Source organism: Convolutriloba macropyga, chromosome 7 (genome assembly GCF_964194025.1).
Source record: "Convolutriloba macropyga chromosome 7, txConMacr16.3, whole genome shotgun sequence".
In the NCBI taxonomy this organism is placed as follows: Eukaryota; Metazoa; Xenacoelomorpha; order Acoela; family Convolutidae; genus Convolutriloba; species Convolutriloba macropyga.
The window spans coordinates 43,004,437-43,023,458 of record NC_134474.1 but is presented as its reverse complement, the minus strand read 5'-3'; the positions used below and the strand labels follow the sequence as shown (position 1 = coordinate 43,023,458).

The 19,022-nt window shown below is 35.4% G+C and overlaps 2 protein-coding genes across 2 annotated transcripts in view; one reads left to right on the top strand and one right to left on the bottom strand.

The window, feature by feature from the left end:
• LOC142343041 (uncharacterized) overlaps positions 1-14,591 on the top strand; it is a 31,538-nt gene extending 16,947 nt beyond the window's left edge. The window contains exon 3 of the mRNA XM_075394728.1: positions 14,437-14,591. Coding sequence (XP_075250843.1) covers positions 14,437-14,591 — 155 coding nt within the window. The remainder of the gene's footprint in view (positions 1-14,436) is intronic.
• A 3,365-nt stretch (positions 14,592-17,956) lies between these two features.
• Positions 17,957-19,022, bottom strand: part of LOC142343040 (uncharacterized) — a 20,620-nt gene continuing 19,554 nt past the window's right edge. The window contains exon 3 of the mRNA XM_075394727.1: positions 17,957-18,157. Within this exon, the coding sequence (XP_075250842.1) occupies positions 17,957-18,157 (201 nt within the window). The remainder of the gene's footprint in view (positions 18,158-19,022) is intronic.

Below are 19,022 nucleotides of genomic sequence, written 5' to 3'. Positions count from 1 at the left end.
ACTTATTAAATAGTCTCCAATTGCACTCGGGAGGCTATTTAATTGTATTTTCAGCTTTGTTCTGAATAGTTATTGCACTTTGATAGAGGCCGGATTTCCATAGAGTAGCCCCGCTTATAGGAAATTTTTAGATTCCGGCGGAAGATTTGTTTAAAAGTTTAAAGTTTAAAGTTATGTTTGTCCATCATCAATTTGTTTAAAATAGACAAATATGAACTGCTCGCGTCCCTCGTCGAAAGAAACCAATGGTATTTATTGTTGGCGCCAGCTGTCTATACCAAGCTATCGAAAAATCTCCGAGCTGGTTGAAAAAGAAAATTCAGATATCAAATTTTGCTAGACCAGGTCTCAGTTTCAATCCAAATGCTCTCTCACCGAACAAGAACTTACAGCATTTGATATTACGCGGGAATCTTCAACGAGGAAAAGATTTAATTTTATGGCATGATGTGTTTAGCAACTTACTAAGTGGGCATCGAAGTAATAGTTTTTCACCAAAGATTGTTGAACAATTATTGGAAACAATGACATTTTTGGAGAGCATTTTCGAGCGATTGTGTACAATAGATGAATTGGAAAAACAGATATTTTTGAAAATCTGTTTGATGCGAAATTTTGTTCAAAAATGTCAGTGAAGAAACAGCTTTTATCTAAGTGCAAACAGAAATTAACCTGGTTCACACACGAACAACGTAAAGTGCATCCAGACGTTGATATAGAATTCAATTTGTTGTCGATTTTTATTCATCACAAAAAAGTACTTACGGCAATTGACTTTGAAGAAGAGATCAAAATCACAAAAACGAAAATCAAAAAATATTAAGTTGAAAAATCAAAATGACGTCCGAAAAAGATTTGGAGGCACGTCAGTAATATAAAGGTGAGTCATCTCTTAAGCAAACTCTTTGAGTTTCTGCGATCGGTAACAATTGAGATTTCATTATCTTGATGCGATCCGAGAAGCCAAATTCGCAAGGAAATGCCTTAATTTATTTTTCTCTACGTGCTACTTGATTCTCTGTTCTGCTGTTTTCATAAGTTAGTACATCCTTAACCTCTATCAAAGCTTGAATTTTAATAATCCTCAACATATAAAAATTTTTAGTTTTTTTTTCAAAAAATGAACAACGAAGTACCTAATCAGACTCAGCCCGAGACGTTCACTGTAGAAAAAGCCTCTGATAAAGATGGAAACCCTGCTCTTAAATATCAAGGCCAATCTCCTTTGAAAAAGCCAAGTAAAATGGCTGCAATGTTCTAAGACCAGGCAATAACGCTTTCAATGATGTAGACATCACCCAAGCAATTGAATTTGGGTTGCAAAAAGCTGTAGCAACCATAGTCCAAAGTATACGATCGGAGCATCGATCAGCAATAAACGAAATTGTCGACAACAATTTGAAGCAGTTGAAAGAAGAGATGCAGCTTCAAAATTATTTCCAAAATAGAAAACTTGAATTAATCGGGCTATCTGAAGCCGAAGTTCTCAAAAATTACAATAGTAGAGGACACATCAAAATTCTGGATTTGCCGAAAAGCCATCAAAGCGGACAAAAGGAGTCTTACGAGCAAAAAACAACGGCTGTTATAGATTTAGCGAAACGACTAAACGTATCGGTAACAGAAAACGACATTTCAATTGCACACCTGCTTCCTGCTTCAACTAGAACACACAAAAGACCAGTCATAGTCAAATTTTCTCAACCTATGGCAAAAATTGAGTTCTTAAAAACAAAAAAACCAGTCTGATGTTGGTATTCTTGAAGATACAACGAAGGCAAGGCTTTTTTTGAGGATGATTAAAAGTGATGTACAAGTCAATTCATTTTGAACAAGTGAGGGTACAAATTTTTATGATTGGAAGCAAGATGGCTTAATCTAAAAAATCAGTATTTTTTACCAGGGTGGTATAGATCTTAAATATGTTTTGAAAGACGTGTTGGAATGTTTCAGAAAATTTTTGCATCAGTTTTATTCAATTCAAGAGACCGGACCGGCTTCGGGGCCATTTGAGAATGACAACTATGGTTCCTTAAACAATTGATTCTCCTATTCAAGTTCAGCATGATAAAGATAAAAACCACAAATACACATGCATACAGGTGCTTCATTTGAATGTGAGATCTTTAGAGAAACATTTTGGAGGACTAGAAACTTTAATTCACGCACTCAAAAATAAGCCTGACGTTTTGTGATTGAGCTAAACTCGGTTGAACAGCAGCGATGACGACAATAGGTCACTTGTAACAGTTTGTAATCAGTATGCGCTAACAAAACGAACTTTGAGAAGTTTGAAGGGCGGTGGTGTTATGATACAGTTAAAAAATTATTGTGATTTAAAAAAATACACAAAAATCCTCTCAATGAAGCTGCTGTTATAGAAATTAGTGGTAATAGTTTACGGTTTTTTCTAGCGGTTGCACACAGTAAAACTATCTTGCCCCAAAAAGGACATATTAAAGGTTTTGGATGATATCTTGGTGTCATGGAGCAGCAATACAAAACCTTTTTGTTACCTGCGGTGACATAAATATCAACATATTTGAGCAAAATCATTATGCAAACGAATAGATGAATATAATGGCCTCAAATAGTTTTATTTTTGGAGTAAACGAACCAACTAGAGTAACGCTTAGGAATTCAACATGCTCAAATCACTTTATTTATCAAAACGTACCTAATTATGATACCGAGGTCCTGCTACATCGAAGCTTCTCAGATCTTTACCCGATTCAACTCACCTGAAGATTTGAACAAAAACAAATAGGGACTTGTTACTTATAGAGATACCAATTTTGATCCAGAAAAAGTTGAACGCTATTTGGATGAGCTTGATAAAGAGTTGGCATTAAGAAAAGATAAAATAACAAAATGTACCAATCCTCCAAATGCGCTCATTATTTTAGTAGTGTTTTTTTGGTGTTACAGACAAATTAGCTCCCTTAAGACAGCTGGGTAGAGCGAAACAAAAACAGCCTGAATTGTTCAGCAATAAACTGAAAAATCTGCAAAATGATAAGAACTTTGCTCTTTGTTATTGGAATGGAAATGATGACAATAGTTTGTCGGAAAAGTTCAAAAAATTGAAATTAAACTTTGAGAAACAGTGTTGTGCAGCCAAAAAAAGATTTTTTCTCAAACAAACTTGAATCTTGCCTCGGTAATATAAGACAAGTCTATGAGTTTTCAAAAAATTCAAGCGGTAAAGTAATGAATATTTCAGAGAACCCTGTTCTGGAAACTGTGCCTAACAGTATTAGTCAGCCGAATGATCAAAATAACGAAATAGCCGTTAATAAATAATTTGCCAATGTTGGGTTGAAATCAGCAAACATCTAGGTGCTGAAGTTGAACCGAAAGTTCCAAGACGTCAACAATCGATGTTTCTGTTTAAAGTTACAAAGGAGGAAGTTAAAGTCATAGTATCAAATTTGGATAATAAGTCATTCTCTAGTGAAGATTTTGTTAATAATCTTTTGTTAAAAATGTCAGCGTCTGTAACTATTGAGAACATTACGGTTTTAATAAATCGTTCATTCAACAGGGCAAATTCCCACAGAGCTCAAAAAAGCGGAGGTTTTTCCTTTGCGCACATCTTGTTCAAAGTTAGATGAAACTAATTACAGGCCTATTTCACAACTTATTATTTGGAGCAAGGTTTTTGAAAAAATTATATTTAATTGGCTACTAAAAGATTTTTTTTCTTTTATTATAGACAAATCGAATTCCAAAACAAACACCGTACAATTGATGCACTTTTTGAATTTACGGAAAATTCGAGATCTGTTTCTAATAGAGGAAACGTTTTCAGTTTTTCTCGGTTCTGAGGAAAGCTTTCGATACAATTGATCACTAAAGAATCATTAAAAAGCTAGGATGTTACGGTATCAGAGGAAAACATTAAAAAGGTTTGAATCATGCCCCGGGCATAGAGTGCAGCGTGATCGTTTGAACATAGTTAGGTCTAATTTTGAAGAACTTAAACGTTGTGTATCACAGAGAGCTATTCTTGGTCCTTTTTTATTCACTATCTAAATAAATTGTTTACCTTCAGTTTGCAAAAAAACTTGATGTTATTCTGTTTGCAGACGTCACAAATTTAACTGCTGTAGGAATGCAGGTAATTGAAGTTGAGCAAAAATTAAAGAATATTAGCAAGTCGCTCAATTCAAATAATTTAGTGCTCAATTTAGATAAAAAGGCTACAGAAGGGCGTCACTTTAGCAGCTAATGCGTCAAATAGTTTTTGTTAACTCGAGGGAAATAAAAAAGGAAACAATTTGTAAGTATCTAGCAATACTTGTTGATTCCAAGCTTTCTTTTTTTTGCAAGTCATAACAAAAAATATAAAAGGAAGTTAAGTAAGCAATGCGGTATTACCTCAAAAATGAGACATTTTGTGCCTAGAAAGCTGTTGATACAGTATTACGAATCATATGTTAGAACTTTTGTTCTATACGGAGTCTTAGTCTATGGCTGTTGTATTTACTCTTTGCTTTTGTCTTTTTATCTTTTATAGCAAAAAGTTTAAATCACATTTAATTAAAAAAAGAACCGATTCATGTTAGGACATATTCCGGAAGCACACCATAATGACCATATAGTTGAAAAATCAAAATGACGTCCGAAAAAGATTTGGAGGCACGTCAGTAATATAAAGGTGCGTCATCTCTTAAGCAAACTCTTTGAGTTTCTCCGATCGGTAACATTTGAGATTTCATTATCTTGGTGCGATCCGAGAAGCCAAATTCGCAAGGAAATGCCTTAATTTATTTTTCTCTACGTGCTACACCTTGATTCTCTGTTCTGCTATTTTCTTAAGTTAGTACATCCTTAACCTCTATCAAAGCTTGAATTTTAATAATCCTCAACATATAAAATTTTAGTTTTTTTTCAAAAAATGAACAACGAAGTACCTAATCAGACTCAGCCCGAGACGTTCACTGTAGAAAAAGCCTCTGATAAAGATGGAAACCCTGCTCTTAAATATCAAGCCAATCTCTTTTTGAAAAAGCCAAGTAAAATGGCTGCAGTGTTCTAAGCCCAGGCAATAACGCTTTCAATGATGTAGACATCACCCAAGCAATTGAATTTGGGTTGCAAAAAGCTGTAGCAACCATAGTCCAAAGAAAACGATCGGAGCATCGATCAGCAATAAACGAAATTGTCGACAACAAGTTGAAGCAGTTGAAAGAGGAGATGCAGCTTCAAAATTATTTCCAAAATAGAAAACTTGAATTAATCGGGCTATCTGAAGCCGAAGTTCTCAAAAATTACAATAGTAGAGGACACATCAAAATTCTGGATTTGCCGAAAAGCCATCAAAGCGGACAAAAGGAGTCTTACGAGCAAAAAACAACGGCTGTTATAGATTTAGCGAAAAGACTAAACGTATCGGTAACAGAAAACGACATTTCAATTGCACACCTGCTTCCTGCTTCAACTAGAACACACAATAGACCAGTCATAGTCAAATTTTCTCAACGTATGGCAAAAATTGATTTCTTGAAAACAAAAAAAAAACAGTCTGATGTTGGTATTTTTGAAGATACAACGAAGGCAAGGCTTTTTTTAGGATGATTAAAAGTGATGTACAAGTCAATTCATCTTGGACAAGTGAGGGTACAATTTTTTATGATTGGAAGCAAGATGGCTTAATCTAAAAATTCAGTATTTTTTACCAGGGTGGTATAGATCTTAAATATGTTTTGAAAGACGTGTTGGAATGTTTCAGAAAATTTTTGCATCAGTTTTATTCAATTCAAGAGACCGGACCGGCTTCGGGGCCATTTCAGAATGACAACTATGGTTCCTTAAACAATTGATACTCCTATTCAAGTTCAACATGATAAAGATAAAAACCACAAATACACATGCATACAGGTGCTTCATTTGAATGTGAGATCTTTAGAGAAACATTTCGGAGGACTAGAAACTTTAATTCACGCCCTCAAAAATAAGCCTGACGCTTTGTGATTGAGCTAAACTCGGTTGAACAGCAGCGATGACGACAATAGGTTACTTGTAACAGTTTATAATCAGTTTGCGCTAACAAAACGAACTTCGAGAAGTTTGAAGGGCGGTGGTGTTATGATACAGTTAAAAAATTATTGTGATTTAAAAAAAAATACACAAAAATCCTCTCAATGAAGCTGCTGTTATAGAAATTAGTGGTAATAGTTTACGGTTTTTTCTAGCGGTTGCACACAGTAAAACTATCTTGCCCCAAAAAGGACATATTAAAGGTTTTTGATGATATCTTGGTGTCATGGAGCAGCAATACAAAACCTTTTTTTTACCTGCGGTGACATAAATATCAACATATTTGAGCAAAATCATTATGCAAACTAATAGATGAATATAATGGCCTCAAATAGTTTTATTTTTGGAGTAAACGAACCAACTAGAGTAACGCTTAGCAATTCAACATGCTCAAATCACTTTATTTATCAAAACGTACCTAATTATGATACCGAGGTCCTGCTACATCGAAGCTTCTCAGATCTTTACCCGATTCAACTCACCTGAAGATTTGAACAAAAACAAATGGGGACTTGTTACTTTTAGAGATACCAATTTTGATCCAGAAAAAGTTGAACGCTATTTGGATGAGCTTGATAAAGAGTTGGCATTAAGAAAAGATAAAATAACAAAATGTACCAATCCTCCAAATGCGCTCATTATTTTAGTAGTGTTTTTTTGGTGTTACAGACAAATTAGCTCCCTTAAGACAGCTGGGTAGAGCGAAACAAAAACAGCCTGAATTGTTCAGCAATAAACTGAAAAATCTGCAAAATGATAAGAACTTTGCTCTTTGTTATTGGAATGGAAATGATGACAATAGTTTGTCGGAAAAGTTCAAAAAATTGAAATTAAACTTTGAAAAACAGTGTTGTGCAGCCAAAAAAAGATTTTTTCTCAAACAAACTTGAATCTTGCCTCGGTAATATAAGACAAGTCTATGAGTTTTCAAAAAATTCAAGCGGTAAAGTAATGAAAATTTCAGAGAACCCTGTTCTGGAAACTGTGCCTAACAGTATTAGTCAGCCGAATGATCAAAATAACGAAATAGCCGTTAATAAATAATTTGCCTATGTTGGGTTGGAAATCAGCAAACATCTAGGTGCTGAAGTTGAACCGAAAGTTCCAAGACGTCAACAATCGATGTTTCTGTTTAAAGTTACAAAGGAGGAAGTTAAAGTCTTAGTATCAAATTTGGATAATAAGTCATTCTCTAGTGAAGATTTTGTTAATAATCTTTTGTTAAAAATGTCAGCGTCTGTAACTATTGAAAACATTACGGTTTTAATAAATCGTTCATTCAACGGGGCAAATTCCCACAGAGCTCAAAAAAGCTGAGGTTTTTCCTTTGCGCACATCTTGTTCAAAGTTAGATGAAACTAATTACAGGCCTATTTCACAACTTATTATTTGGAGCAAGGTTTTTGAAAAAATTATATTTAATTGGGTATTAAAAGATTTTTTTTCTTTTATTATAGACAAATCGAATTCCAAAACAAACACCGTACAATTGATGCACTTTTTGAATTTACGGAAAATTTGAGATCTGTTTCTAATAGAGGAAACGTTTTCAGTTTTTTCTCGGTTCTGAGGAAAGCTTTCGATACAATTGATCACTAAAGAATCATTAAAAAGCTAGGATGTTACGGTATCAGAGGAAAACATTAAAAAGGTTTGAATCATGCCCCGGGCGTAGAGTGCAGCGTGATCGTTTGAACATAGTTAGGTCTAATTTTGAAGAACTTAAACGTTGTGTATCACAGAGAGCTATTCTTGGTCCTTTTTTATTCACTATCTAAATAAATTGTTTACCTCCAGTTTGCAAAAAAACTTGATGTTATTCTGTTTGCAGACGTCACAAATTTAACTGCTGTAGGAATGCAGGTAATTGAAGTTGAGCAAAAATTAAAGAATATTAGCAAGTCGCTCAATTCAAATAATTTAGTGCTCAATTTAGATAAAAAGGCTACAGAAGGGCGTCACTTTAGCAGCTAATGCGTCAAATAGTTTTTGTTAACTCGAGGGAAATAAAAAAGGAAACAATTTGTAAGTATCTAGCAATACTTGTTGATTCCAAGTTTTCTTTTTTTTGCAAGTCATAACATAAAATATAAAAGGAAGTTAAGTAAGCAATGCGGTATTACCTCAAAAATGAGACATTTTGTGCCTAGAAAGCTGTTGATACAGTATTACGAATCATATGTTAGAACTTTTGTTCTATACGGAGTCTTAGTCTATGGCTGTTGTATTTACTCTTTGCTTTTGTCTTTTTATCTTTTATAGCAAAAAGTTTAAATCACATTTAATTAAAAAAAGAACCGATTCATGTTAGGACATATTCCGGAAGCACACCATAATGACCATATAGTTGAAAAATCAAAATGACGTCCGAAAAAGATTTGGAGGCACGTCAGTAATATAAAGGTGCGTCATCTCTTAAGCAAACTCTTTGAGTTTCTCCGATCGGTAACATTTGAGATTTCATTGTCTTGGTGCGATCCGAGAAGCCAAATTCGCAAGGAAATGCCTTAATTTATTTTTCTCTACGTGCTACACCTTGATTCTCTGTTCTGCTGTTTTCTTAAGTTAGTACATCCTTAACCTCTATCAAAGCTTGAATTTTAATAATCCTCAACATATAAAATTTTATTTTTTTTCCAAAAAATGAACAACGAAGTACCTAATCAGACTCAACCCGAGACGTTCACTGTAGAAAAAGCCTCTGATAAAGATGGAAACCCTGCTCTTAAATATCAGGGCCAATCTCTTTTGAAAAAGCCAAGTAAAATGGCTGCAGTGTTCTAAGCCCAGGCAATAACGCTTTCAATGATGTAGACATCACCCAAGCAACTGAATTTGGGTTGCAAAAAGCTGTAGCAACCATAGTCCAAAGAAAACGATCGGAGCATCGATCAGCAATAAACGAAATTGTCGACAACAAGTTGAAGCAGTTGAAAGAGGAGATGCAGCTTCAAAATTATTTCCAAAATAGAAAACTTGAATTAATCGGGCTATCTGAAGCCGAAGTTCTCAAAAATTACAATAGTAGAGGACACATCAAAATTCTGGATTTGCCGAAAAGCCATCAAAGCGGACAAAAGGAGTCTTACGAGCAAAAAACAACGGCTGTTATAGATTTAGCGAAAAGACTAAACGTATCGGTAACAGAAAACGACATTTCAATTGCACACCTGCTTCCTGCTTCAACTAGAACACACAATAGACCAGTCATAGTCAAATTTTCTCAACGTATGGCAAAAATTGATTTCTTGAAAACAAAAAAAAACCAGTCTGATGTTGGTATTTTTGAAGATACAACGAAGGCAAGGCTTTTTTTAGGATGATTAAAAGTGATGTACAAGTCAATTCATCTTGGACAAGTGAGGGTACAATTTTTTATGATTGGAAGCAAGATGGCTTAATCTAAAAAATCAGTATTTTTTACCAGGGTGGTATAGATCTTAAATATGTTTTGAAAGACGTGTTGGAATGTTTCAGAAAATTTTTGCATCAGTTTTATTCAATTCAAGAGACCGGACCGGCTTCGGGGCCATTTCAGAATGACAACTATGGTTCCTTAAACAATTGATACTCCTATTCAAGTTCAACATGATAAAGATAAAAACCACAAATACACATGCATACAGGTGCTTCATTTGAATGTGAGATCTTTAGAGAAACATTTCGGAGGACTAGAAACTTTAATTCACGCCCTCAAAAATAAGCCTGACGTTTTGTGATTTAGCTAAACTCAGCGTTAAACTCAGGTTAAACTCAGGTTGAACAGCAGCGATGACGACAATAGGTTACTTGTAACAGTTTATAAACAGTTTGCGCTAACAAAACGAACTTCGAGAAGTTTGAAGGGCGGTGGTGTTATGATACAGTTAAAAAATTATTGTGATTTAAAAAAAATACACAAAAATCCTCTCAATGCAGCTGCTGTTATAGAAATTAGTGGTAATAGTTTACGGTTTTTTCTAGCGGTTGCACACAATAAAACTATCTTGCCCCAAAAAACATATATTAAAGGTTTTTGATGATATCTTGGTGTCATGGAGCAGCAATACAAAACCTTTTTGTTACCTGCGGTGACATAAATATCAACATATTTGAGCAAAATCATTATGCAAACGAATAGATCAATATAATGGCCTCAAATAGTTTTTTTTGGAGTAAACGAACCAACTAGAGTAACACTTAGCATTTCAACTTGCTCAAATCACTTTATTTATCAAAACGTACCTAATTATGAGGTCCTGCTACATCGAAGCTTCTCAGATCTTTACTCGATTCAACTCACCTGAAGATTTGGAACAAAAACAAATAGGGACTTGTTACTTTTAGAGATACCAATTTGGCAAAAGATCCAGAAAAAGTTGAACGCTATTTGGATGAGCTTGATAAAGAGTTGGCATTAAGAAAAGATAAAATAACAAAATGTACCAATCCTCCAAATGCGCTCATTACTTTAGTAGTGTTTTTTTGGTGTTACAGACAAATTAGCTCCCTTAAGACAGCTGGGTAGAGCGAAACAAAAACAGCCTGAATGGTTCAGCAATAAACTGAAAAATCTGAAAAATGATAAGAACTTTGCTCTTTGTTATTGGAATGGAAATGATGACAATATTTTGTCGGAAAAGTTCAAAAAATTGAGATTAAACTTTGAAAAACAGTGTTGTGCAGCCAAAAAAAGATTTGTTCTCAAACAAACTTGAATCTTGCCTCGGTAATATATGACAAGTCTATGAGTTTTCAAATAACTCAAGCGGTAAAGTAATGAATATTTCAGAGAACCCTGTTCTGGAAACTGTGCCTAACAGTATTAGTCAGCCGAATGATCAAAATAACGAAATAGCTGTTAACAAATAGTTTGCCAATGTTGGGTTGGAAATCAGCAAACATCTAGGTGCTGAAGTTGAACCGAAAGTTCCAAGACGTCAACAATCGATGTTTCTGTTTAAAGTTACAAAGGACGAAGTTAAAGTCATAGTATCAAATTTGGATAATAAGTCAATCTCTGGTGAAGATTTTATTAATAATCTTTTGCTAAAAATGTCAGCGTCTGTAACTATTGAGAACATTACGGTTTTAATAAATCGTTCATTCAACAGGGCAAATTCCCACAGAGCTCAAAAAAGCAGAGGTTTTTCCTTTGCGCACATCTTGTTCAAAGTTAGATGAAACTAATTACAGGCCTATTTCACAACTTATTATTTGGAGCAAGGTTTTTGAAAAAATTATATTTAATTGGGTATTGAAAGATTTTTTTTCTTTTATTATAGACAAATCGAATTCCAAAACAAACACCGTACAATTGATGCACTTTTTGAATTTACGGAAAATTTGAGATCTGTTTCTAACAGAGGAAACGTTTTCAGTTTTTTCTCGGTTCTGACGAAAGCTTTCGATACAATTGATCACTAAAGAATCATTAAAAAGCTAGGATGTTACGGTATCAGAGGAAAGCATTAAAATGGTTTGAATCATGCCTCGGGCATAGAGTGCAGCGTGATCATTTGAACATAGTTATGTCTAATTTTGAAGAACTTAAACGTTGTGTATCACAGGGAGCTATTCTTGGTCCTTTTTTATTCACTATCTAAATAAATTGTTTACCTTCAGTTTGCAAAAAACTTGATGTTATTCTGTTTGCAGACGACACAAATTTAACTGCTGTAGGAATGCAGGTAATTGAATTTGAGCAAAAATTAAAGAATATTAGCAAGTCGCTCAATTCAAATAATTTAGTGCTCAATTTAGATGAAAGGGTACAGAAGGGCGTCACTTTAGCAGCTATTGCGTCAAATAGTTTTTGTTAACTCGAGGGAAATAAAAAATGAAACAGTTTGTAAGTATCTAGCAATACCTGTTGATTCCAAGCTTTCTTTTTTTGGAAGTCATAACAAAAAATATGAAAGGAAGTTAAGTAAGCAATGCGGTATTACCTCAAAAATGAGACATTTTGTGCCTAGAAAGCTGTTGATACAGTATTACGAATCATATGTAAGACCTTTTGTTCTATACGGAGTCTTAGTCTATGGCTGTTGTATTTACTCTTTGCTTTTGTCTTTTTATCTTTTATAGCAAAAAGTTTAAATCACATTTTTTTAAAAAAAAGAACCGATTCATGTTAGGACATATTCCGGAAGCACACCATAACGACTGTTTATGATCTGCACGTATATGAATTGATTAAGTTTTCTCTGAACGCAATCAATGGCCTACATTGTGAAAATTTTTGTAATGACTTGTTAGTGCCTTATACCAAAGAAAGAGAAACTAGGGTATCGGCAATTAAGTTACTCAAACAACCTTTATGCAATCGAAAAATAAGCGCAGTTCAATCAAATTTCGTGCCAGAGAGTTATACAATAAAGTGAAAACTCTATCAATTATTCCGGCAGATTTTGAAGCAAAGACGTCAAGCGAAATTGCTAATTTCTGCCATATGTTAAGTGTTCATTTTTAGTTTGCAATTACGAGAAAAATTTGATTTGATTTTTCATTTTTATGTCACCTTGCCCATCTCTCAAACAGTGTTAATTTGTATGATTTTTTCTTATAGAATTATATTTATTGTTGATTTTTTTATACTCAACTTTGGGGTAGACTGAAAAGTGAGCGTCTATAGCCACGTTGTCTGTCCTCTCCAATGCAATATATTGTGCAGTAATTTGTATATTTTTCATTGGAGAAATTAATTCTTTCTTTCTTTCATAACAATTGTTTACGGGCACCAAATTTTTGAGTTTATTCACTGACATTTGAACTGGGTTTCTACTTTCGGATCTTAACATATTGTAAAGGTGGACCACACTAAATCCTTCTAATTGGTTTTTTTATATGACCCAGGGACTTTCTATGAAAGCATTCTTACCGGTATGTTCCGAGCAATTTTATTCCAACTTTTGGTCAGTTTTCGTCATTGAAAACGGAATTTCAATTAAAACTGTAAATTACGAGGACTAACAAAAAAATTTAAGACGAAAACATTCTATACCTACAAATACGTGAAGTTCAATTTTATTTCCTTTACAGCCAAAAACAATTTTGGTAATTTCTCCTGGAAACATCAAACGTTGGCAACAAAAAGTGAACTCCGAACAAAAGATAGAATTTTCTCTCGCTTGCATAGACTTCACGGACAGCAATAGCAAATTTTTAGTGGCTTGTGGTCTATTTTATACCAATTTCAAATTATATTTTCTATGCAACCAAATTTATCAATTCAAAAGGTTAAAAAATCAAGTAAAATGTGAAAAAATTCTAAAAGCTATTTCCTTCGGTGTCAAAGATGTCAAAACGAATTTTAGACATCTCAGAAACGTCACTCAAAACAAAGTGCAATAGTTTAGTGATTTTTGAGCTAAACTTTTCAAAAACTGCCAACAAATCAGAAGTATATTTGAAACAAATCTCAAATTCGCCTTTAGTGCAAAACAGGTGTGAACAATTTGTCCTTTATTCAAATGATTGAGTAACTTCTTAATAATTGCTAATTATAAATCTGGTTTAAGAGAATAATGGTGGTGCTATGACACAGGTGACTGTGTAAAAAAAAACTAGCTTAGGCGGAATATTCATGGAAGAATGTGACAACATTACAAAATGAGATCAGATTCAAAATTCGATTAAAACCCAAAATTCATAGATAGGATTGCCAAGCGAAACACCCATTCCAATTTATTACGCTCAATGAATAACTTGAGGAAAGAACTTTTCTTTGAAAAATACTCTTCCCCGAAAAGTTGAAGATTGTTTTTATCTCAGAAATGTAATTAAAATCAATCAAAAGTGACGTGTTCTACCTAGTTGAACCCATAACAAACAGAACTAAGGCGAGGACAGTTGCTTTTTTTGCTTTCAAATTGCAAGATATGTTGGCAAAAGTTTTCGACATAGAGAATACCAATGAATTGTTTCAAATTTAATGGAGCTGTCTTGAGTATTGTAAAATTGTACATGAAATTATTTCCGATAACAAATTGATTTTTCAAGCACAAACGCTAACTGAGAGCAGTGATTGCCTTATTTTCAGCTCTCACAGAATGTGTCTCTGTCCTCGGGGTTAATGCTTCTGATAAATTTTAGCAAAAATTTAGTCAAAAATTTGGCGCCCGTTTCTCATAAAAGGCTATTTATTTTGTGAAATAAGTCATTATTTCAACAAAAGAGTCGAACGAAACAATAAGAGTAAAAAACATTAGTTACCAGTCAGTCCTACAATAGTGGGTGCCGGGGTTCTGCTAGAGTTGCTGTCGGTTGACTGCACCACGTCTTGCAGCTAAAGCGCTTCTCAAATCCATCAATAAAACAAGAAAAACATATAATTTAAACTAAGAATGTTTAAAATAAGGGATGAATTTTTTCAACACTTAATTGATGTACTTAAACGTTTTTCATCTGTTACAGCTTATGAGGGAGAGCCCAACAACGCTGTAATGCGTATGGCGTGTGAGATGAATTGTTATTCAGGGACAGCTGAAAACGAAGTGGAGAACTGCATTCAGAACAAGTGCTACAGACAATCACCTCAAGAATACAACAAGGGATTTGTTTCCTTTTAATTTTTTATCAGTACTACTGAAAAATCAAAATTTAATTTTCAGAGTCACGTAAAAATCAAATATCAATTCAATGTAAATGCTGGTTAAATGCCAAAGGGATCAAAAAGGGTGTCTTCGGTATTATCATTATCCTATATCATTAGCGGTGAATGCAAAGTAAGCCGATAGGCAAGCAAGCCGACAGAAAAGCAAACCGAAAGTTATGTAATAGTTATGTAATCTATCAGAAATAATACATTGTCAGCCGTTACAATCGGTACAGCGCGTAGTATTATAGTGTATAATGTATTCCAATGCACCGAAGAAACAAAAATGCGTCAATTTTTAGACCTCTAGCGGACCGCTGTCCATGGCCATGCCTCTCATCCGCTGTGGGATGTAATCCGGAAATAGCGGGCTGGTTATCGCGGCAAAGCCGCGACGCGCGCGAAGCGCGCCCACCGGCCCGCCAGGGGCAACGTAAAATACGGGTATCCGAAAATTTTTCGGCTTACGTGACCTCATTTTCAAAATTCGGCTTGCTTGCTTATCGGGTTGCTTGACCGCCACCATCATTAGCATATACCATTATCTCGCTGTCAATGACACCAAACTGTCGTTTAGGGTTTAGAATAGGATAAAACTTATCCAGCTTAAAATGTGGCATTTTTTTTCATTTTCACCCCTGTACGTCCCAATACCTATCAAACTATAGTCGAGAATGAATAATTATCTTGCAAGAATCTGACAGTTTCATTCAAGATCACTAGTTTTTTGCAAGATTCATACAAGATAGCCACTTTTTTGTGCCAGATATTTACACGAATTTCAATTTCTGTCAGATTCTTACAAGGTAAGATATTTTTCAAATAGTTCCTATAGAAAAAAGCACTTTCAAACCGTCCTATGTTCCCAAGAAGATCGGGGAAAGATCAAATTATCGCGGTTTTTGGATGTACACTATTTAGGCACCGACAAAAGGAAACACTAGAACCAAACAAAACAGAAAGTATTGATCTGAGACATCAGAAAAGAAGTCCTTCCCACTTCCAACCTCCCTTTTTTATTTTTCTCATAACTTTTCAACTTTCTTGATTAATAGCTGCACTCATCTTCTCAGTCGGCTATTGTTGGATTATGCACATACCCGGCCGGAATGAAAAACGTTTTTTACCAAGTACAAGAACTAATTTCTCCAAAAAAGGATTAGCATAATAACATTTTACAGTAGGGTTTATAGAATTATAGGAGAGATCTGATTAATACATCAAGATGAGGAATTGGATTTGGGGATGAAAAATCAGCTATATATATATATATATATATATATATATATATATATATATATGTATATATATATATACATACATATATATATATATATACCCATTAACAGTGAGGAAAAGTCAAGATACAAAACTAATCTTAACACCAAAATTTATACTGGGGTCGCGAGGGTTACACAAAATGGTTCGCATTAGCAAAATTCCTAAAAATTGGTCGGGATACCATATCCAGAATGCACTTGCACTTTTTTAAGAGTTCTTTCACAATTCTGGTGGTAGAATAAACTTTCAATACATGCTGGTAAGATCTTACATCAAATAACCTAACTCTAATAATATCTATCTAGAATCATCAAATGAAACCAACTTTTGATTCACAGCATTACTTTTTGAAGATTCATTTATATCAATTTAATGGCTTCAATCAGTTTGCTCCTATCTGATTATTCTGGTGAGTTGAACTTTCTAACATTTCCAACTAAAATAAGACTATAGTTTGAATCGAAATTTTAACACTCCCATTCAGATTTGAGTTGATTGCATAAAATCTGCTCCCCTCAAAAATGTTTTCAATGTCTGGAATGGGTAGGGATTTCGTTGAAATTAAAATGTCCTCTGCCATCTTGTCAGTTGGAATGTAGGGAACTCAAATAGTCGCATCTTCAGTCTCGTAGCGAAAGCAGTGAAATTTTGTTTCAATGTGTTTGCTCTCCTTGTGCATGACTGCGTATTGGCAGAGTCTGATACAGCTCTGGTTGTCTCCAGCAATCGCCATTAGATCTTTCTAGTAAGTGCCAAAGCCCTCAAGAGGTTGATCCAAGTAACGTGTTTCTTGGACTGTGGTTACCGTGCCCTGATATTCTGCTTCTGATGAAGAAGGAGCTACTGTAGCTTGCTTCTGGACACAACAACTTAGTGCTGCGTCACGTCCGTTGCACTTGAAGTAGTAACCCGTCCTTGAGTTTCTGTCCTTCTGATCACTAGACCAGTCTGCATAAATTTCCACAACTATACTATAACTAGCGTCCTTGGCAAAATTGATTTTAAAACAATTTCAACATTAAAGATATTGAAGACATTTTTTTGATTTTGAAAAAGCAGCGTTGAATGGTAGGTGCGCTCATGTTTCCTGACCTAAAAATGACAGAACATGATGTCTGGTCTCGTCTCCATCGCCAAATGAAGAAGTGATCCAAACAAGCTTCTCTAGATCTTCCGAACCCCTTCATCTCATGTCCGGGTTGTCTGAAGTTTCAGGTCCAATTCAATTGGAGTACTTGGTTTCTATTGATCCATTTGAAACCAATCAAACAGTGATTCTATGCAGCGCTTTTGGCTGAAACTTTGGTCTGATTTTGTGGCCAAGAAATCATTGTAGTCTCCCTTTTTCTTTCACGCGCAATTTTGCCTCGAGCACCTTCCTAACATTGGAGATCACTGTCATGCGTTTTGATGCAACTATGGTGTCATCAACCCAGAACAAGAAGAAAGTTTGACCGATTGTCTCTGCTCTTGCGAACAAGCACTGATCAGTCCTGCTTCTGGTGAATCACTGTTTTTGAGTAGGAAGCTCGCCAAATTCTTGTAGCACTTGTTAGCTTGTTTCGAACCATTAGTTTTTTTCAGCTGGCATACTAATGTTCCTCCATCTAATCCCCGTTTCACAAACTCCTGTGGCTGCTCGAAATACACTTCTTCCTCTATTGGTGAGCCGTCTTGGCACCAATTTCATGTAGCCCTGCTTCGCTTAGAGTTGGAGTAGAATACTGAATGTCTTTGGCTCAGAGATAGGAGCAAAAGTTTGCAAATAGTCATGTTCTTCCACTGGTTTGAAGACCTTCGCCACATAGCGTGCTTTGTATTTGTTGACTAGAACTCTGGTTTTCGATTTCAGTTTGTAGACTAAGTTCTGAGGTATGACGTCCCTGTCTGTGGGCGGTCTCACTAACTCCCAAGTCTCGTTGTCTGAGAGTGCCATGACCTTGTCTTTTATTACCCGGTGACACTTTTCCAAGTCATGACCTTCCTCGAATTCGTAGACTTTTTTGGTTCTACATAGTCACCTTCAGTCACCGTAAGATTTTACTTCTCCCAAAATTTTTAGAAAATTCCTTCATTCCTTGCTATTGTCCTTCGTCTGGACTCTGCTCTGTTCGCTTGCTCCAGTTCATCATGTTTGCAGACAACTGTCTCCGACTGAGTGATTTCTTCTGTGTTGCTCACAAGTGACTGAGTGACAGTAGATTCTTCATCTAGTGCTACTGCTTCCTCAATATCTGAGGCATCTTGTCTCAATGTCCTCTTTTGAGTTCACATTCTTTGCGTCGTGGCATTCTTTTTCTTTGCAATAGATGTTTCCTGTTTCTTTTTGCTGCCCTAGTCTTGATGATGATCATCTGGGTGCCATGTCCACATTTGCTTAGACCTCTCATCTACTAATTTAATTATGTTGGCGGGGATTAGGGTCCACTTCGGATTCGTTGATGATTACATCTGGAGCTGCTATCGCCTTGCGTGGAATGAGCTCAAACACGAGGTATTAATCGTCACCTTCTTTGTAAACCACAAACGTTTCGTCCCGTGCATTGAGTACAAAAATGCTGCTATCTCTGTCTCTCTTTCTCGTAGACTATAATGCGCATTCTTCAAAAATAGATAGTTTATCAATTGAAAGTTTAGTCCTCGTATTTGGCATCAGTTCTGCTGGAAACCTGTCTTCTCTTCGTCCGTAAACCCAGTTTCTATCCTTGCTGCGTGGATAATTGCTGCTTTCCAAATCTTTTTGAGAAGTCTTGAACCCAGGCGCAAATTACTTGCCATCTACAGCCATGTCCTGTTGCGCCTCTCAAGTAACTCGTTTGTACTGTGGCGTCTCTGGTACGGTCTTTTTTTGCAAAATACCTGCGTTGAAACAGTATCCCTCGAATTACTCCGATAGAAATCGTTTCGCATTTGGTTGTCGCGATTTCGAGGGCGTCTCAACACTCAGAACGAACTTCTTGAGGCTGACCATTGGTTCTTTCTTTGGCTTCAGCGAGTCCACAAACACTTACCTTGTGTACTGGTCAGAAAACACAATGCAGAATTGGATCCCTGTTAGTACCACCTGTTAGTACCACTTCACTGCTAGTACCACTTGACCACTTTTTCCACTTTGTTACTCTGT